Source organism: Anomaloglossus baeobatrachus, chromosome 5 (assembly GCF_048569485.1).
Source record: "Anomaloglossus baeobatrachus isolate aAnoBae1 chromosome 5, aAnoBae1.hap1, whole genome shotgun sequence".
In the NCBI taxonomy this organism is placed as follows: domain Eukaryota; kingdom Metazoa; phylum Chordata; class Amphibia; order Anura; family Aromobatidae; genus Anomaloglossus; species Anomaloglossus baeobatrachus.
In genome coordinates, this window is record NC_134357.1 from 353,995,417 (window position 1) to 354,018,222 (window position 22,806).

A 22,806-nucleotide genomic window follows, 5' to 3' on the forward strand; every position below is an offset into this window, starting at 1 on the left:
ATGTACCATGCGGTGCTCAAAAATACCACCATAAAATAAGTTTTGTTGGGTTTTTTTCATATACATTGCTTTGCTACAGGCTTAATGTAAACTTAGAACTTAGAAGTGATGAGCAAATCTCAAATGAGGAACATTTGGTCAAATTATACCAAGAATTTTGATTTGCATCAAACTTATTAAATGCAAATCAAATGTTCCTTACTATGCTCTGACATCTCTCCAAACCCCAAAGTATAATAAATGTTTGGTTTACAAAAAAAAAAAGTTATACTCACCTCTCCCCAGCACTCACATGTCCCTCCATGCAACTTCCTGCCCAGTCCTCCAGTTATCTTTTAGGTTCCTCTGGCGCTAACTAGGCCTCACAACATCAGGACCTCAAATTAGGCCTAATTACTGTAGATCACTGGTAACGTAGACCACAGTGAAGATGGAAAAGAATCAAAAGCACCTATAAGAGAACTGTATGATCAGGTGGGAAGCTTCAAGGAGGGGTAGGTGAGGTCCAGTAGTGGTGAGTATTATGTGTTTTGTTTTTTTACCCCTACCAGGCCCTTTTTAATTTAGAAAACTGGAGGACAACTTCAATTTTGCTTGATTTGCCTAAAAAAAATTGGAAAAATTTAGATTCTGGTAAACCAAATTTTTTCTAAACTTAAAAGAGAATTCGATCTACTTATCTTTAAAGCTTAGTTTATCATAGCAGCACTGATATGAAAAAAAACCACCTTACAAAATTGTCAAAATTTACATTTAACATATAATAGGCCTGAGGAAGGAGGTCCAAAAGCCTCCGGCAGCCAAAAAAGACACCAGTAACAGAAATGGCGCAAAGTAGGTGGGGTCCTCTTATTAATACAAGCATTGCAGATTTGTCCTGAAATAATTGAGAACATTATAAGGAAGAATCAAACAGCCATTTGTAAACCACATTTATAAAAATAGCCATAGTATATGGATTAGTCAACTGAGCCAGAACGTAACCCATATTTATGGACTTGGACACCAGTAGTGCTTGTTTGGGAATGTGTAATATTTCAGTTATAAATATACATAATATTTTTTTCACAAGGAACATGAAAAATCCAACAAGTCAATGTAGATAGGGGGTTTGCTTTGTGAATCTAAAGTACGTTTCAAATACATCGCAATTTTAATGAAAAGTTGACCATAACCAATTAATTACAAATGACAAATGTTTAGAAGTCTTGGATATATAAAAATATGGAAAATGGGGAAATAGATTATTGGATCAATTTAGTTCTCTAAAATTCCAGTACATGTAAATTCTGATTATTCTTGAATTCCACTTTAAAAAATCTTAAAGTATTGTACAATAACATAAAGAACAGTTTTCAACAATTATATTTGAATAATATGGACTCAAATGTGATATTTGCTAAGCAAGAAACACAGGAGGTAGGACAAGTTGTATCACGGAGCAGGGGTGGCCTGGGTGGGTGCTTTGCCTTGGCCTGACATGTGGATAAAGGGCTAAGGCTGTGATCTGGATCATTGCCCAATGTTAATGAAAGCTTAGCTGTGACTGAAAGATGGAGTCCTAAACAATCAGTTATTTGAAGGCTTAAAGAATATGATCTACAATAAAAAGGTGCCTCTTACATTGCAACAGATCACTTTAAAATTACAGAAACTCTCCAGCCATGTCATATTAGTGTCTAATGCAACCCTTCTGACACTTTGCTAAATATGGCCATCATGATACTTTGATAACAATGTCATGCTGCTTTGCTAATATCCACTACTTTGATAACCCCTTTTAAATGAAATTGTTTCCCTTGTAAAATAAAAATGACATATTCATCTCTTAGACCAGCGCCATTCCAGAGTTGTAGGAGCATGTTGTCCTGGGGCTCATGTGACATTGTTATGCCATGTGAGCCCCATGTACCCTGCAGACAATCAGTGGTTGCTATTAGCCTGCTGTGCTCTCAATTATACCAGTTGTATGAGGTTCATCCAAACCAAGTGAGTGGGCAGCAGCCTAATAGTGGCTGTGGGGCTCATGCGCCATACCAATGTCACATTTTCCCCAGGAGACCATCACTAAACAGTGCTGGTGTGAGAGGTGAGTAACTGTTATCATTATGTTACAAAGGTGACTAATTAATTAATTTTAAAAGGGATTGTCCATGTAGTAGACACGCACTTTAACTTTTCAACATAACAAGATAAGTGGGACCTCTCATTCATGAAGATAGACCAACCCAATGGACAATAGGCCTCCTACTCTTCTTGGTTTCCCACATGGAAGCTAATCCCTACTAAAAAGGTCAAATAGGCCAGAGTTGTTATCTGGAAATAAGCCATGAAATTCCATGAATATCCTACGTCTACCGTATAAACGCTGTCCTAGCTAATTTGTAAACTAGAAATACTAGACATTTTGTAGCAACAAGAGATTTATGCTCACTAAGCCATGTTCAGTAATACAAGCACCTGTTGCTTGGAGGGTGGTCTTATAATTGTCAGGATTATAAGCCTAGATATTAATGTCCCTCATCTAGAACTCCCGAAGACTATTAATGTTATTTTCAGCCTGTAATTCTTGTAACAAAATTGATTAAAGTCACAGCCTTGGCTTCTCCAGTTTGTGATTCAAGGAATCTGAAGAATTTCTTCTGAAGTTAAAGCTTGATACAAAGTATTCCCTTCTATAATAATTTGCTTCATCTGCCCATTTCACAAGGATGTTAATAATGGATTCTATTCAATACTGGCCAAGTGTAATATCTAACCTTGGATTGGACAAGAAACCATTTATCTACTCCCTATCTACCATGCTACATATGTCACTCCCAAAAATGTATTTCACTGATTTAAAATGAGCGATTGATCATTCTTATCCTTCGTATTATTTTAGTTTTTTATATGTTTACATTTGTGTTCTAGCTAATTGTATAGATTTATTATTTATTGTGTTAACTTTTAAAGCTAATACGTTGACCCGGGATAAATTGGAACAAATAGTTGCCAATAACAGAAAAATTCAAGGACTTGTTTAGCACTCTGTTATAAAAAAGATGATATCCTTAGTCATGTTAAAGAGACACTTTTAACCTAGAGATACACACTTCATTGTCTTTCGAGTCAAAAAGTTAAAGCAATTTATTGAAAGGACAGGGATTGATGAAGTGATGCCTTTACAGTAAATTCCAACCATTAAAGGGAATCTGTCAGCAGGTTTTTGTTATGTAATCTGAAGACAGCATGTCGTAGGGGTTAAAAAAAATTAATGATGCCTCTTTTATCAGGCTGGGTGCTGTTGTTTACTTAAACTAAAGGTTTTACCACCTAGCGATTATCATTGCTGGACTACTACAAAGTTACTTGCAAGGAAGTCCGGCACACCCCCTCCTGTGATTGACCTCACTGTCACTGTATAATCTCTATTTAGAGCCTGGTGTAGGAGGGACAGCTCTCTCAACTGCTTTGCTAGGTATACAATCTTTGATTGTGTCAGAACGGCTGCACCGAGTAATCTAAGTGATACATCATTGGAATCAGGCAGTAGTATAAAAAACACCAGCTCACCCACTTGGAGTTCCATAAGAATCTGACCGGTGCACGGACATCAGCAGGACCCACTGAAGTGTGAATATGATTCCAATGAATATATCATTGGAATCAGGGTCTCTGTCTCTACAACATGCTGCTCCCAGATGAGGTAGCAAAAACCTGGTGACAGATTCCCTTTAATGTACCAAGCTGAGATCATTTTGAAACGTTGAAGAAATCTAAACTTGTCAATAGAATCCCAAGGTGCTCCCTGTAGTGATGGACAGAAAACAGTGATCTCATACATACAGAACTGCAGTTATGGCCTTGTTCACATCACATTTATGGCATCTATTTAATTTATATCGAAGGAAAAACTCCTGACATGTACGTCCGAGAGAAGCCGGACGGGGCATTCTTCACTTAAAAGGCTCTCATGTTAACAAAGCATTTACAGCATGTTGCACAGTATTTCTTGGATACCATACTATTTTGTAGTATACCAATGAGCACTCTATGGCGATGATCTGAGTAATGGATCAATATCATTCACTGATTAATGTGTACACCTCGAGCTTTATCAGCTGCACAGGCTAAAAAATGAAGGAGAATGACGTGATATGAACCCTGCTAAAACCTCCAATCCTATCATCGTAGAAAACTGAGCTATAACATGACCACAAGCATGGGGCCTGACGCATTGGCAAATCCACTGCTCACATGATGGCAAAGTTAGACAACGATTTGAGAACTGAAACGGTGGCCATATTAGTTTTCACCCATCTTTCCTGCAAACATATGAATAAAGCGTTTACTATCTCAAGGAACAACCATCGAAAAATGTGACCTTATTTTTTATATTTTTGGGGTGTAATGTTTTTTACAAAGCAGCAAATACATTATGAAGGGCAAGCAATAGCCAAACTTCTAGGCCACGTCTCCTCTACACCTATGTTACTGAGAATACATAAATCTTAGCTTCTGACCTCTTTGTCCATGAACATGAGAAAAAGATTTTTAATTCATATTTTTGTCTTGTAGTTTGATGGGGAGAACATGTATATGAGTATGAATGAAAGTAACCAGGACTTCCTTTCAACAAATCAGGTAGGTTCCGCTCTGCTTCCCTTGTCACACTTGTGGTATAGTGGTTAAAGCTTATGGTAGATGTCAAGGTCCTCCTGGCTTCTTATGTTAACGGGAAAGATGGGTGAAGCTGATGAAAATCATCTTATTGCAGTTCTACACTGGCAATCAAAATTAGAGAACAACAGGCAATATCCTAAACGTTCAGGTCATTGTGTAGTCCTATGTGATTATATCCTAACATGAGTAAACTCGCTGTATTTTAAGCTTATTTCATAAATATAATTTTTTCAAAAGCAGTCTATAAAAATGTAAATAAGATAAATGAAAAAGAACAGTGATCAAAATTAGAGAACACTTTTAGATACATGCAAGTTATTGGTGTTAATCTGGTACCTGATGCTAATTTCCTTAAATTACTGTATCTGACAAACACTATTTAACTGGCAGCCTAAATTTCCAGTTACCACTGACTTTGCAAAAATGGCGTGCCGTTCCAAAGTGACTGAAACCCTCCAGCAGAAGTTTGTCCACATGAAGGCCAAAGGGGTGACCCTATCAGCCATAGCAAGAGAAGATGGTCATTCCAAGTCTGTGATTTTGAGAATATTGCGTCTTTACAACATCAAAAACTCTTTTAAGTTCCCTAAGAAGGCTGGTCGCCGTCGAAAGACAAATGCAAGCAAGGACAGGATAATGCGTAGAATCTCCATGGGTAATCATTTCAACACTGGAGCAAGAATTGCTCGCCAGTTCAGCACTCAACAGGGTAAGTATCAGTCTCATCATACAGTGTCACAACATTTAACAGCATTTGGACTGAAATCTCACTCTGCAGTGACCAAAACTCTCATTAGCAGAAAGAATCAAAAGGCTAGACTCACCTTTGGTGAGGAGCATGTTGTGTGGACAGAAGAGAAGTGGTCCACAGTTCATTTTCGTGATGAAAGCAAGTTTAATTTATTTGGGTCTGATGGGAAACATTATGTTCATCGACAAACTGGGGAAAGACTGAACCCAAAGTCTGTTAAGAAGTCAGTGAAAGACTGTGGAGGAAGGGTCATGGTTTGGGTAGTGTTTTCTGCAGCAGGAGTTGGACCTCTCATACAGCTACATGGCAGAGTAAATGCAAGTTTGCATAAGAACCTCCTTCAACAACATGTGGTTCCTTACTTGCATTCATCACTCAATCAGGCAACAATTTTCATGCAGTACAATGTCCCCTGTCACTCAGCAAAAGAGGTAAAGCAGTTCCTTAAAACAGAAAACATTGAAACAATGAAATGGCCAGCCCAGAGTCCTGATCTAAACCCAAAAGAAAACCCCTGGAAAATCCTTGGTGACAAAGTTATGTCCAAGAAACCCAGAACAGTCAAAGAACTGTGGAAGAGACTGGAAGAAGAGTGGCCCAGAATCCCACCAGAGCAATGTGAGAGACTAGTGATGTCTTGTGGCCGCAGATGTGCTGAAGTCATTCCAAGCAAAGTTCGATACACTTCCTACTAATTGGTTACCTTCACAAAATGTAGTTATAATCTTTCTCTGTGCTACAGTCATTGTTGTTCTCTAATTATGATCATCACATTTTGGGCAAAATAAAAGTTTTATGTTGATAAACTTTGGGTCTTTTGTAAACCACTGTTCTAGAGGTATGATGTACTCCTTACAAAAAAAAAAGCACCTTCAAATGTTGATCAGTGTAGATTGCATTATTTCTGAAAAGAGCAAGTGATCATACATTTCTCTCTAATTTTGATCTCCAGTGTATAGCCAAGGTAACATCTTTGACATTGTGTATGCAGAAGCCACTGGTCCAAATATAATTCTCCTAATGAGCAGACTTATATGGAGGACAAAACAAATAGTTATATCACTTCTATTTATGAAACTATGTGAAAAAATTGTCATACCCGGTTGTAATTTATGTTTCGAGACTCCAATTAGTATCCTGGGTTTTAATACAATCCATTCGATAAAGAGATTGTAAAGAATTAGAAAACATTGCAACTTAACTCCAAAAATAGTGCCACTCCGGGCGGTGTAGGTTATTGCAGTTCATTCCCATTCAATTATACCCCTTAAAGAGGACCTGTCAGCAGGTAAAAAGTGACCGGCTTTAGCTCTTATTTTATTCTTGGTGCTCCCATAAGAATGTTGTTTTTGTATTTTTAACATTGTGCCGTACGTTTTTATTTAGAGCTAAATTTTATAATCTTTACAATGATATGTGGCTCTGGTAGCATGTCTTTAGGCTTCTCTGTATTATTATCTAGTTACATCGTAAAAAGTAGCAATAAATAAAAAGGGCCATATCTCTAAATCCCTATGGCAGATGTGAAAACAAAAAAGCAACATACTAAGGAGAGCAGTGAGAATAAAATAAGAGCTAAAACTGGTCACTTTTTCCTTGTTGACAGGTCCCCTTTTTCGAGAGTTTTCCTCTGAAAAGATAGCTCTGCAAGTCACTCTACTGTATGTGTCTTAGGCCTGTTTCACACATCAGTGATTCTGGTACGTTTGTGCTTTTTTTATATACGTACCAGAATCACTGATATACGCAGACCCATTAAAATCAATGGGTCTGCGCACACATCAGTGATTTTTCACTGACCGTGTCTCTGTGCGGCGTATATGCACATCCGTGATTGCCGCATGGAGACATGTCCGTTTTTTTCTGGCATCACTGATGTCCCACAGACCACATTATGGTGTGATCCGTGTGTGATCCGTGAAACACGTACCAGAAAAAAACGTACATATAAAATAAAAAACATTTTCAACTCACCTTTCCAACGATGCTCTGTGCAGCCTCTGCTCTCTGCAGCTTCCTGGCCGACTCTTGCATATTCATGAATGCAGCCACAGCTGACCCGGAAGTAGCTGCAGAGAGCGGTGGATGGATGCTGCAGAGCTGAGCAGTTCAGCACCATGGAGAGCAGGAACGTGACAAGCAGGTTATCTTCATGTGCAATCACAGATCACTGATTGCACATGGACAATCACCATGTGCCGTGTATCACGGCACACGGAGGGACATAGGCGTTTTTTACACGTCAGTAAAGAACGTCTGTGTTTTTTACTGGCGTGTGAAACAGGCCTTATCCACATGTAGGCGGTCACGCGTTGAGTAGCGTCACAGTCGCTTACTTCAATGGTCAATGAAAGAAATGTATAAGAATCTAATCATCCCGTTATTACAAGTATGCAGATTATATACATGCGGCCATGTGACCAGTCCACCCACTCTCGCTCCGAATACAGGTGCATAATAGCACAAAGAAAAATAAAGGAGTGTATTCAGCTCACATAATTCAGGAGACCAACCAACCAGACTGTGCAAGGACAAAAAAGTTGGCAATGCTTTAATCCCAGGTTAGAAAAATCAGCAACAAAGTCCAGAAGTATGGTATAAAAAATACAAAATCTTTTATTGTGGCATAGTTAAAAAGTCCATCATGTGAAAATAATGTCCATAATAACGGCAAAGGAAGCGTTTAGGATGCTAGCGCTAGAGTAAGGACGCAAACATCCGAAACGCATCCTCTGCCGTTATTATGGGCATTATTTTTACATGATGGACTTTTTAACTATATCACAATAAAGGTTTTTGTATTTTTTATACCATACTTCTGGATTTTGTTGCTGGATTTTTCTAACCTGAGGTGCATAGTGGCAGTATGTGCATTGCGCACTGTCACAATTTTGAAGTCCGCAATCACATAGACTGAATGCAGACTATTCTCTTCAGTCTGGAAAATCCCTTTTAGTGATGAAGCCAATTTTCAGATTTGTATTTTCATTTTTTCCCTCCATTTCTTCCAAAAACCATGTTGTATTTTACCTTTTCATCAAAAATAGCCATACAAGGAATTGTTTCTTTATAAGATAAGTTGAAGTTCTGAATTACATCATTCACATTTCCACATAGTTTACTAGAAAAACATTTCTACATAGTTTACTAGAAAATAGGGAAAAAAATCTGAATGAGTTAAAAAAATGAAACTCTGCGTTGTTTTTTTTCCTTTTGATTTACTTCCACATTTAATAGAAATAATCTCCCCCCTCCCCCCGTAAAGGCCAGTCATTGACTGACAGTGGCTATAACACATCAGCCCTGTGTGGAGCAGGCTCAGCTCCTGAGCCTGCTCTATACACTCCAACCCACTGCATGGTAAATATATATATGACAAAAACCAAAGCCAAAGCAGGGGATACCACAGGGTATATAATCAGTGAAACCAAAGGGGAAAAACCCTGTTAAAAATTAACTTTTAATAGATTAGTTTAAAAGGCCCAAGACAAACAATACATACAGAGTATAAAATATAAAGCAGAACAAGGTACCACAATAGGTCAGGGGGGCAATGATAGTCACATATAGGATCTCACAGATATAGTATGTAATACACTCATGCTAGGTAGGTGAAGCAGGGAATAATCCCTTCCAGTCAATAAATACAAAAATTCAGGGCAGATGACCCTATTAAGCCCTAGAAATCCCTACCTAGCAATGGAGGGTGTGACACCATAAATGTTTTGGGCGCCCCCATTCACCGTCGGGATGCCCTAGGCCAACCCTAACAGTGACCCTGTCCAGAAATGACACACCAAAGGTAAAATACTTATCTGGTTATCCAACAGAAGCGTCCCTAAGCGTTTCTCCCTGGTATTCAATACGCCAGGGTTCATCGGGGGAGCAGAGATGATGACCAAGAGTCCCAAATCAGAGGACCCACGAAAAAAAGAGACAGCTGTGTGCCAAGAGGATCACCTACCTAGCATGAGTGTATTACATGCTATATCTGTGAGATTCTATATGTGACAATCATTGCCCCCCTGACCTATTGTGGTACCTTGTTCTGCTTTATATTTTATACTCTATATGTATTGTTTGTCTTGGGCCTTTTAACCTAATCTATTAAAAGTTAATTTTTAACAGGGTTTTTCCCCCTTTGGTTTCACTAAATATATATATGCTATGGAGCAGGAAGGGGATAATACAGCTCAGCTGCAGCCATGGACAAGTGTGGTGCTGGTTAGTAATGCTGTACAAACCCCTAATTTTGTGGATTATGTTAATGATTTTTGACGACTGGAGTAAAAATGAAAAAGTGCAGCCTGGATTTTCCAAAATAATGTGACAGTATAGCTTAATAAGTTGTGACATATAGATATGTTTTCACAGTCTAGGTAACCTAATCTGGGGCAGGTACATACAAGAGCCGCCATCTTGGTAAACAATTCATTGTATTTACAGTTAGAACCTATAGCTCTGAACGCCATCATTACTATCACTGTATTGATTATGTAATTTGTCGAATTTATTGCAGTATTAAAATGAGAGACATAAAATATGGTTAGTGTCACTTTAAACCTTCTACCCTCGTCTTAACACCAGCTCAATTGCAGGGACATGTCTTGTTTTTCCCATTCAGATAAGTCACGGAGACAGCTCCCCCTTTCTCAGTGTACATTATGGCAGCTTTTAGGGCTGTCTGTGCCTGAAGGAGAAACACAAATTATGTAATTTTACCTATTTAAATCAAATCATGGTGACTGCAACGTAGAGTGAGATTTTCCGTTCCAAGCAGACGCCGGCGGTAATGAAAGATGACATGCAGTCATTGAGCAGTGACCTATTGACCCCCTTACAGAGCAGAGTGGGGGGGACACAGGGGGATATAATTTGTGTGTGACTGGGATTGTATACGGAAGCCTGCTATTGTTTGGGCCGCACAAAGAGGGGCCTTTTCTGAAGAGTTAAAGGATGAATGGAGTGTGCAAATAATTGTGTCACTCTGGGCTCTCAGCCATTGGAGGATTCCTGATGACAAAGCTTTAATGGTTTCATACAGTGTTCCCACTAAGGACCAAAGGTGCGGCCATCGTTTTATAGAGTTAAATGCCTATTTACTCTTAACTAACTCCACTAGAACTACACAACTTCATTAGTAATGGCCACTTCTGTATTTCTGACATTAGCAAAAATATGCACAGAGCAATTTGCCCTACAAGTGGTTGCTGGAAAACACTTTTTGTGGCGTTTCCCTGTAGGCCCCTGCTCACCTCCTAGTCTGTATATTCTTTGTAGTGTTTTGTGTATTACTATAGACTTCTGTATTGTGTCTGTTACCCTACATTCTGCATCTTGTTGTGTTCCCTTGCCACCTTGTCCCGCACCCCTTCCTCCCCGATACGAGACAGGAATTTTGTTCTTGTCAGTTCCATACCCAAGTCCATATAAACCTAACATATAAAACCATGTAATAATGTAGAGTCTTATGCTTTTCCTCCATTACTAATTAGTTAGTGTACCTTTATCAGCACAATAAAGGCCGCTTTACACACAACGACATCGCTAACGAGATGTCGCTGGGGTCATGGAATTCGTGACACACATCCGGCCTTGTTAGTGACGTCATTGCGTGTAACACGTATGAGCGACCGCTTACAATCCAAAATACTCCCCACATCGTTGATCGTTGACACGTCGTTCATTTTCAAAATGTCGTTGATCTTCTGGGACGCAGGTTGTTCATCGTTCCTGAGGCAGCACACATCGCTACATGTGACACCCCGGGAACGACGAACAACAGCGTTCCTGCGTCCTCCAGCAACGAGGTGGGAGTGACCTTCATGCGGCTGCTCTTCGCCCCTCCGTTTCTATTGGTTGCCTGCTGTGTGACGTCGTTTTGACGCCGCACGAACCGCCCCCCTTAGAAAAGAGGTTGTTTGCTGCCCACAGCGACGTCATTAGGCAGGTAAGTTCGTGTGACACGCATTACCGATTTTGTCTGCCACGGGCAGCGATTTGCCCGTGACGCACAAACGACAGGGCGGGTGCGATTGCTAGCGACATCGCTAGCAATGTCGCAGCGTGTAAAGCGCCCTTTAGGCTATGTGAGCTCATTGGGTATTTGGTTTCTGCACCATTTCTGCATCTCTTGGCAGTAAAAACGCAGTGCAAAAATGCACATTTTTGCCTTGTTGTTAGCTCGTTTTTTTGCTTGCATTTTCATTGCTTTCAGTGGTGAAAAACACAGGTAAAAACACTGAAAGAATTGACATTCTGTACTAAATCTGCAAGGAGAAAATCCTGACTGTGCACTACACTTCAGGATTCTCATTGACTTTTCTGGCATCAGAATTTGCTTGCAGTTTTGTGATAAAACTGCACTAAAAACTCATAAAAAAGTGAATAAAATGCACACAGCTTTAGGGTATGCGCACTCGTTGAGTATTTGGTTGTATATATTTCTCCGCAATTTCTCTTGGCAGGAAAAATACAGCTCAAAAGTTTTGCAGTGCTTTTGATGCGTTTTTCGGCGTTTCGACACATTTTTGCAGTGTTATTTAATTGAATTCAATGGGTGGAAAAAACGCAGTAAAAAAGTTGAAAGAACTGAAATGCTGTACATCATCTTCTGCACCAAATCTGCAAGAAAAAATAAGCAACGTGTGTACAGCACTTCAGGATGCTCATTGACTTTGATGGCATAAGGATTTGCTTACAGTTTTGTGACAAAACTGCAGTCAAAAAAGCATAAAAAAGCACGATAAAAAGGCACTGTGTGCACAGCCATAATAATCAAGATTGACAATGCTCTCCTTACAAAACTCCCGGAGCCATGATACATTTGGGTTGCATTAATAAGTGTGCTCTTGAATGCCCTGAACTAAAGTTTTGTGATTGCTGTTACTGAGAATAAAAGCGCAAGCACCCCCAGGAATTGGGTTAGTGCCCAAATAACCATAAAGTCTCCTTCACACATCCGTGTCTCCGATACATGTGGTGTCCGTTTTTACACGTACCATAGACATGGACACATGTAAACCCACTAAAATCACTAGGCCTGTGTTTTAGCATGGACCGTGTGTCCGTGTGCTCCACACGGCGACATGTCCGTTTTCTGCCGGCATCACAGATGTTACACGGACCACTCATTGATGTGATCTGTGTGACATCAGAGTGACCCATACCGGAGGAAATACATGTCACTAAGAAATAAATGGATTTTTATACTTACCTATCTCTGGCGCTGATGTCACACTTGCTTCCGGGCCCGCCTATTATGCTCAAGAATATTCCCTGCACTGACTGCAGACCCGGAAGCAAGTGTGACAGCAGCACCGGAGACAGGTAAGTATACAAGTTCATGCTGTCCGTGTACAATCTGGAAGTCACATAAATAGCACAGGGACAGCACACGGAACACACATTCGTTTATTGACGTGTGTATGGGGCCTAAGAGCAGTCTGTGCCCCCTGGTTCTACACAAAGAAATATTGCTATAGTTATTAATATTTTTCCTTATCAAAAGTATCTTATAAAATCATTTCTAAGTCATTATAAGACTTTACCCCACATACATTTCTCATGCTATCTTGAATATTTACTTTGCTAATTGACCTGTTCTATTACCTGTTTTATTCTTACACCCACATTGTATACACCAAGACGGTCTAATATGTGATTTACAGAATTTCTAATTGAAAACCCATATAATAATAGCTTTAGGAAAAAAAAATTCTATTGTATATTTATCACTGTTTCACCTTACAGGGATTTTTCAGTCTTTGTGACTACAGACTGCTTAATCGTGACAGGGTGTGATGTGCACACTGTCACAATTTCCCTGTATTCCCTGTGCAGGTGGGCAGTCATGATATTGTATATATGAAATTTGCATACTTCTGCTCACATGTGACTACCTCTCCTCCATTTCTCAATGTGCTAGCGGAGATGAGTCAAATTGTATACATGTGTTTATGTGATTGCCAACCTGCACAGGAAATACAGGAGAATTTTGATATTGCTGAATCATGACAGTGTGCAATGTGCACGGTCGTCAGTTACATAGAGTAACCTCAGACCAGTGTTTTTTTCTAAGACTGGACAACCGTTGATAATACCAACATCAATAATATGACCAACCAAGAAGCTTGTACAAGACATGGACCCACCTTATAAGAGACCAGTATGTAAAAAGTCTTATTTCCCATATAAAGCAAGAAATGGTTTCTTAATGTGTGAAGAATCGAACTAATACATTTCATAGGTCAAAATTACTGCTGAATTGTTATTGAGATACCAAGACCTTGCCACATCTGCCGGCTACCCAATACATAGCAACAAAGATGAATTATGATGGACCTGTGCGTAAGGTTCCTTATGGGCGGTGCATGTTGTTAGTGCATTATTCACGCCATAGACCTCACATTATATTAATATGTAACCCCAGGTACTTCACAATAGTAAGAATATGTGGCTGATGGGAAGAGCAAATGATTATGTGAGTTACTTAGTAGCTATATGGCTACTATTGGGTTTCGAGAGGCATAATAAAATAAAGGGCCTCTCCAGTAAATAAATAAAATGTAACATTTTCTGCACAAAAAAAATAACTATTTGGCTTCTTGGGAGAACCAAGTGCAGGCGACTGAAGAGGTGAGTATTCAGTAGTTGGGTTTTTTTTGTTATTTTTTTGAGCATTTGCAACTTTTTTTTTATTTATGCTACAGAAGCCGGACAACAGCGTGCACCTCACATGTGTCTTACATTACTGTAGCTAATAAGAGCCACATGGAGGTACCAAATTACTATTAATATTAGTATAAATTACTAACCCTGTGCCTGACATTAGTAATTCGATGGAGGAGGTTATCATGTTACTTTTAAAATATGACAGCCAGTGAAAGCTAAAATAAGAGGAATCACACCACTTACATCAATTGCCGGGTACAGTGGCCCATTCCCACCATGACAGTGCCACTCTCCACCTACAGCTCCATCTTCTTGCATCTCATCTTCCATTGTCACAAAGGCAGACTATGACATTGGCTTCAAAAAGCCGCTACAAGGCCAACATTATGTTTTTGTTTGTTAATAATATACCCGAGTAAAATTAAATCTTAATCTATAGCTATACTCTATTTACTTGGAAACTCTTTTATCTGTATGATTACCTATTGATAAGGGCTAGAATATCTATCTATTTATATAATCTATCTATTCACCTATTTACCTATTTATCTCAGGGGTGGACACATCATGGTGCAGCCGCTGCAGCCAGTGCAGCTGCACAGGGGCCTAGAAGGTTAGGAGGTCCATTTCTACCTCCAAAGCAGGTGGAATTGTGGATTTTTATCTATCTATCTATCTATCTATCTATCTATCTATCTATCTATCTGTACATCTATCTATTATTTATCTATCTATCTATCTATATATATATATATATATACATAGATAAGAATATATATATATATATATATATACATCTATCTATTATCCATATCTATCTAACTAGCTATCATCTGTATATATAGTGTATATCCACATATGCTGTATCTATCTACATCTATCTATTATCCATAACTATCTACCATCTATATATATAGTGTATATCTTTATCCATCTATCTAAATCTATCTATTATCCATATCTAGCTATCTATGATATATATATATATATATATATATATATATATATATATAGTGTACTAGAAGGTGGCCCGATTCTACGCATCGGGTATTCTAGAATTTACGTATTGTGTAGTTCATGTATGATTTTTGTTATATATATATATATATAGAGAGAGATGTTGTTGTGTGTAGTTACCAAGTGTTTGTGTAGGCGCTGTACATGTTCTGGGTGTTGTCTGGGTGTGACGGGGGGTGAGAGCGGTGTTGTATGTGTGTTGCGTGTGTTGCGTTGTTTGTGGAGCGCTGTGTGTCTGTAGTGTTGTGTGTGTGTTGCGCGGTTTGTGTGTGTGTGGTGTGTTTTGGGGGGAGGTATGTTTTGAGCAATGTGTGTGTTGTGCGGTATGTGCGTATATTTGTGTGTGCCGCGGTGTTTGTGTGTGCAGCGTTGTCTGTGTGTGCAGCGTTGTCTGTATGTGTGGGTGTCTGTGTAGGGCAGTTGTTTGTGGTTCCCAGTGTGTGTGTGTGTGTGTGTGTGGTGTGTTGTGCAGTGCGCGCGCGCGCGCGTGTGTGTGTGTGTGTGTGTGTGTGTGTGTGTGTGTGTGTGCATCAGCCTCTCTTCTCTCAGCCTACCTCTCCCAGCCTCCCTCCTCCCAGCCTCTCTCAGCATCAGCCTCCCTCTCCCAGCCTCCCCAGCATCAGCGTCCGCCAGCATCAGCCTCTCTCCTTCCAGCCTCCTCCAGCATCAGCCTCCCTCTCCCAGCCTTCCCAGGATCAGCCTCTCTCCTCCCAGCCTCCGTCCTCCCAGCCTTCCCCAGCATCAGCTTTCCCCTCCCAGCCTCCCTCAGCATCAGCCTTCCCCAGCATCAGCCTCTCTCCTCCCAGCCTCAGCCTCTCTCCTTCCAGCCTCCCCCAGCATCAGCCTCTCTCCTTCCAGCTTCCCTCAGCATCAGCCTCCCCTTCCCAGCCTTCCCCAGGATCAGCCTCTCTCCTCCCAGCCTCCTTCCTCCCAGCCTCCCTCAGCATCAGCCTTCTGCTCCCAGTCTCCCCCAGCATCAGCCTCTCCATGCATCAGCCTCCACCAGCATCAGCCTCTCTCCTTCCAGCCTCCCCCAGCATCAGCCTCCCCTTCCCAGCCTTCCCCAGGTTCAGCCTCTCTCCTCCCAGCCTCCTTCCTCCCAGCCTCCCTCTCCCAGCCTCCCTCAGCATCAGCCTTCCGCTCCCAGTCTCCCCCAGCATCAGCCTCCCCAAGCATCAGCCTCCACCAGCATCAGCCTCTCTCCTTCCAGCCTCCCCCAGCATCAGCCTCTCTCCTTCCAGCCTCCCTCAGCATCAGCCTCCCGTTCCCAGTCTTCCCCAGGATCAGCCTCTCTCCTCCCAGCCTCCTTCCTCCCAGCCTCCCTCAGCATCAGCCTTCCCCTCCCAGTCTCCCCCAGCATCAGCCTCCCCAAGCATCAGCCTCCACCAGCATTAGCCTCTCTCCTTCCAGCCTCCCCCAGCATCAGCCTCCCCATGCATCAGCCTCTCTCCTTCCAGCCTCTCTCCTTCCAGCCTCCCCCAGCATCAGCCTCCCCTTCCCAGCCTTCCCCAGGATCAGCCTCTCTCCTCTCAGCCTCCTTCCTCCCAGCGTCCCTCTCCCAGCCTCCCTCAGCATCAGCCTTCCGCTCCCAGCCTCCCCAAGCATCAGCCTCCACCAGCATCAGCCTCCCTCGTCCCAGCCTCCCCCACCATCAGCCTCTCTCCTCCCAGCCTTCCCCATGATCAGCCTCTCTGCTCCCAGCCTCCTCCAGCACGCCGTGCTCCTCTGCCGACACTCACACACCCGATCGCATCCACTCACACACACCCGATCGCATCCACTCACACACACCCGATCGCATCCACTCACACACACCCGATCGCATCCACTCACACACACCCGATGGCATCCACTCACACACACCCGATGGCATCCACTCACACACACCCGATCGCATACACTCACACACACCCGATCGCATCCACTCACACACACAGACACTGACGATATCGCACATACGCGCTTATACTCACAACATCCGGGGATATCACATGCTTCTGGCCATGTGATCCTCCCGCAGGTCCTGGAAGATCACAACAGCACAGTATCGAGGCCGAGAAGCAAGCGATATCCCAGGATGTTGTGAGTATGTGGATGCGATGTGATGTGTGTGTGTGTGTGAGTGTGATCTGATTTGTGTGTGTGTATGTGTGTGCTGTTATGTGTGTGTGCTGTTATGTGTCTGTATTTTCCGGCGCTGCAGGACCTTGATGTGTGGATGTGATGTGTGTGTGAGGTGTGTGTGAGAGTGAGTGTGAGCCGCTGTACACTGTTAACTATGATACACATCGGGTAACTAAGGGACCTTAGTTACCCGATGTGTATAATGGTTACCAGCTTTCACGGCCTCCGTGAAGATCCCAGCATCGCAAGGTTATGTCTGGCGCTGCCGGGATCCTGACGGAGCCGGTGTAGAAGCAAGAGATATCCCAGCATGTTGTGATGTGTGGATGTGAGTGTGAGAGTGAGTGTAATCTGATGTGTGTGTGTGAGAGTGAGTGTGATCTGATGTGTGTGTGTACTCACCTGGGAATCGGGGCTCCGTGTCAGTTGGGCCAGAGCGAGCGTGGATTGCGTGAGGGGGGCGGGGCCTGCAGAGAGCCGGGGCGAGAGGCCAATCCGTGTGGGGGGGCGGGGCCATGGCGAGCCCAGCGGCCAATCAGCTTTGTGTCACCGTAAGGACACAATTTCGGAGCATGACAGACAGACAGACAGATAGACAGACAGATAGACAGACAGACAGACAGAATAAGGCAATTATATATATAGATATCTATATATATCTATCTACATCTATCGTTTATACTGTATATCTATATCTATCTCTATCTATCTACATCTATCGTTTATCCATATCTATGTATCTATTATCCATATCTATCTTTCTATCTATCTATATATATAGGAATCCAAAAATTGGAGCAGCACTTAACCATTTTGGTGCAAAGTCCTTCCAACCAATCTCACCCGATTCCAATATTCAGAATTAATTGAAGACAGCACTCAGTAAAGTCACTTGTGACTGAAACGTTGCTGTATCCTATAGGCCAATAAAAGGCGTTTTTTTCCATCTTATGCTGAGTGCTGCCTTCAATTACTTTTATATATATATATATATATATATATATATATATATATATATATATATTCCAACATCTATTATCCATCACATCTACATGTCGATCTGTCTATCCATCCATCTATCCATTCGTCCATCCCATAAATTAATTTAACAAGTGAAATAGAAAAGGCTATGAAAAAGAACTCACAATCTACAAACCGATCGCTCCCCCTACGCCCCCCACAACTTGCCCAAAGCGGAGCGCGAGACTAGCTTATAGACACAATGCTGCCGTGTTTACAACAGACAAATCTGCTTCCTTCCAACAATTCTCAAAGAGTTTGAATCTCAGGAAATGTCGCTTTCTCTTGATGAACAATAACGGAACATTTATTAGAAGACCAAAATACACTGTGGGTTTAACTGCAGAAATCTCAAGGAGTGGGGGTATGGGTACAAGTAAGTCAATTCCTGCTGCAAGCTTTACTTCTTGAGGAGTTAGGCTTTGACTAGAGACCTCGATACCATCCGTGAATCACAATTCTACAAATACATAAGGGAGGGGGACGTGAGTGTTAACTCTTTAAGTCTAGACTGGCTGGTTGGTTGGTTTTTTGGTGTGATAAGGATAAGGAGTAGCATTGACCATTATAAGAAACTCTTCACATTGGCCTTGTGTGTGGCCTTATTTGCTTAAAGCCATAATATCAGTGATAGCTACATCTAGTTATACACTCAGATAGTCTGCAGGCACCATCTAGTGGCCACCAACACAGAAGAATAGACCATGCAGAGGGGAATGAGAACAAATTGTCACATTTACCAGGATACGGTAACATGAAATATTATCTTTTGGGGCTTTCTGTCTAAAGAAAGGTCAGAGTACTTTGTCCTTAAAAAAATTTTTTTTAGCAAATAGTCAGTCTTTTCCAATATCTTCTTTGATTTGTTTTTATGAGCTAGTCTGATGGAGAAGCCTTATTATTGATAGTCTAAATCTTTCTTTTGGACATAAGCGCTGCAATATGTTAAGCTTGGCCAGACAAAAAGTGGACAGGGTCATCCCAACATATTTTATCTCCTGAAAGACTAATTCAGAGCCATACTACCAACACAGATCTTGCAAAATGAAATACAAGATACATTTGTAGAGCTCACATGTGATATCATTCAATACAATCAGGGATGTAGTTATTGGGGTGCAGAGGTAACAGGTGCACCTGGTCTGGGAGGACACAACACATAAGAATACCCCACTATTATTAATGAAACATGTTAGATTGGGGGTGGGAACATACCCATCACACTCCATTAGGCATGTGATTCGAGTGTACAGGTTTAAGACATTTTTGGTGTCCTACGGATGTCCTATAATATTGTGGCAGATTTGGATAAGCAATCATTTCTCAATAGTATTACAAATCCAAGTGTCAATAAACCATTGACCATCAGTGACTGTGAACGAAACAAAGAGTATAAATATATAACACTAAAATTTTAGTGGATGGTTATTGACATTCCAAAATTTGTCACTAGATTTTACAGTAGAAACTACATACATTACTAAAGCTGTCGCGTTGACTAGATGAAGCTGGTGTACTTACTTTGAAAATCAACAGGCACGTATACAAGAGCCACATAGGACGGGAAATGGTCAAAGTGCCAAGTTTTGTGAGCAGGGAGTCTTGCAAGTCTATCTTCTCAATGGCAGTAGAATTTATGTATTTTTAGTTGACTAAAAGCTTTAAAAGTTTATTGGTGAGTGCCATGCCTATTCTTTCACTTTCTCCATTTGTAGTACCTACGGTAGCTATTGAGCACTATCTATTGAATGGGGCTCATTATATCTGATGTGCATGTTGGAGGACACAGCGTCAACCCTGATATATATATATATAGATATATATATATATATATATATATATATATATGGACATTTGCTATTAAAAAGAGCATTTTATAGGTGCTGGAATCAATAAAAGGCTCATTATAATCTAAGTAATAACAGGGTTATATGGTTGTACAGCCATTCAAAACTAAAGCTGGGGTCACACTAAACGAAGGTTTCTAAGTAAGTTCACCTGCCTCATCAGGTCCAATACACCTATTTAATTGTGTATGCAGATTGTATTGTGATATCTGACGACAGATCTACTTTGACCTCTTTTTTACTGCCGCAGTGTAAATTCTAGGCACAATTCTGTTTGGTCTAGGGTTATCAAGAATGCAAGAGATTACCGTAGCCTTGTAGGATCATCTTGTTATATGACCGCCACTTATAAGAATTCCCCAGAGGAATCACAATATCTTTTTTTAACAAAGTTTCTATTCATCAGGGACATCTATGGAGTCCAGGCTGGCTTTCAGAGCCCAAACCTTTATATAAAATAGGCTGTATAATCTAAGGACTAATTACAATAATATTGAAAATTAAGTATGGACAACAAACATGGTGATGAGCCCATGGTAATTACCAGCAAAATAGTCAACAATACTCTTCAAAAGGACATCAGGATGCTCCGAGCTTCCCAAATTATTATCTATCCACACTCCAGAGCTCCATTCTTGGGATTTGGGGGTGCTCAGTGATCAGGAAGCAATGCATTCATGGTACAACCCCTTTACCCATTTAAATTTAAAAGTAGCAGCTGCCCCAGAAGTGGCACACTCATTAGATTATTCTTCTCGATTGCCCTGGTGTGATGGCAATTGGGATAATACTTTTGGGGTTCATGTCAGCTGTGATTTGGCAGCTGCCATCAAGCTCAATGGTTAGTAATGGAGAGGCGTCTTTCAGACACCCCCATTACTAATCCTGTAAGTGTAGAGTTAAAAATGCACACACACAGGAAAAAAATAGTATATTTGAATAAAGACTCCCCCACAGTCCCTCGTTCATCAATTTAGTAGTTAAAAAAAATATCCTGGAAGTTTTGAAATAATCCAGTGTATTATTATAGAGTTCAAAGCTTAGGACATATGACCTTCATAGACATAGGACATTAATGTTTAAACAGATTTATATAAATTACATCCATTTGCCATAACCTTGAAAAAATTGGTTATGCTGATAGGACAACACCTTTAATATCATTGATTCCCCATAAATAAGCCAGTCTTGCAATGAGCTCCTTTTAAGTACTGTTGTAAATTCCTAATTTGAGGGAAAATGTACTGTAAAATCTGTAAAGTGTCATCACCAGTTCATAGAAGCTATCTCAGAAAGACTTGGCACTAGCTACTCAGTCTAGGAAGTCCCAGAGGAACCACAGGCTTCACTCTTTAACAACTATTAGGAATCTGGACTTATAACGGGGCCCTCTCGATTGCGTCCACAGAGTAGCTGCTGGTGGGAGAAGCAAGTCTAAGGCAAGGATACTTAACGCTAATTCAGGTCAATATAAGGTGAGACAAAACCAGAGAGAAATAAAGAAGGCAAAATCACGATCTGAGGAATAGCTGAGGTATGATACCAGAAGGTCAGACCAAAGCTAAGTCAGATGGGCCAGGGTCAATTTCAAGATGGTTTACAGTCAGAAAAAGACCTAGTTAGAAAAAAGTCGGGTCAAGATCAGGATAAGCAGAACTGGGAAAGGTCATTAAAGCACAGAGATTATTCCAAGCACAATAACAAGCAAATCCCAGTATTATGATGGGTGTTCAAGTAGGCTATGCTACTTCTCCATTGGTCATAGCAGAGAGCTACTGTATTTTTAAGACTATAAAACGTACTTTTTCTTCAACACATTTGGAAGGAGTGTGGGTGTGCGTCTTATAGTCCAAATATACCTTACTCACCATGGGGACTAGGAGCAGTGGCTGTGGAGCAGGGTGTTATGAACCGGCGCCGCCATAGCCGCAAGCAGCCTGCTGCGGTTCCTGTTGCGCCCAGGCGCCGGCTGCCGTTCTTGGCCGTGCCTTGGGTCGTCCAGTTGGCTGCTCCTTCCACCACGTCTAAGTGTGGAGAGGCGGCTAGTGCGCATGCGTACGCCGATTTACCCCAGCCAGAGTCTAAGCCCGGTGGTTTGCCTAGTGAGCATGCTCAGCCTGATTGTGTTATGTCTGAGACTAAGTCCTCAGTTCAGGCTACTGAGCATGCTCCCACAATTAACCCTAACAGCCTCTTTGCACAGGTACTTGGACTTCGTGCTGTGTCTAAGTTCTGGGATGTGCCTACTGAGCATGCTCAAACTGATAGTCTGCTTTCTGAGCCTGTTGCTCAGGCTACTAAGCATGCTCAGGCACTTAGTGCATCAGAAGCTAGGTCCAGTAAGGACCTCACTGAGCATGTCCGTAAGGTGACAGGCCCTCATAGGGCAGAGGGTGTCAGGTGTCCTGATGACGAGACAACTCCGGACTGGTTCGCAGAGGCCCGCCCCTATGATCTGGCACCTCACCATTGGTCGTCAGACGATGACTGGTGAAGTGTTTGGGGCGTGGCTGCCATGAGGTCATCAATGACGTGGCGGTTCCGGATAGGACGCATGTGACGTCACTGATGACATGGCACTCTGCTATTGGACCTTGGTGATTCCACCCTGGGTTTGGGGCGGACCCAGGTTATAAAAGGGGCTGGAGACAACATGGAGGTGCGCAGTCTTCATTTAGAGTTCTTGGTGGCATAAGCCTTGTTGGAAGC

At 41.5% G+C, this 22,806-nt stretch overlaps 1 protein-coding gene across 4 annotated transcripts in view; it reads left to right on the forward strand.

Moving 5' to 3' along the window:
• The window catches only part of TOX2 (TOX high mobility group box family member 2), a 163,912-nt gene that overhangs the window by 41,227 nt on the left and 99,879 nt on the right, over positions 1–22,806 (forward strand). For 2 of the 4 annotated variants that reach the window (XM_075349919.1, XM_075349922.1), the window contains exon 2: positions 4,561–4,626. The exons of the other annotated variants lie outside the window; for them this stretch is intronic. In XM_075349919.1, coding sequence (XP_075206034.1) covers positions 4,561–4,626 — 66 coding nt within the window. The remainder of the gene's footprint in view (positions 1–4,560; positions 4,627–22,806) is intronic. 4 annotated transcript variants of the gene reach the window in all.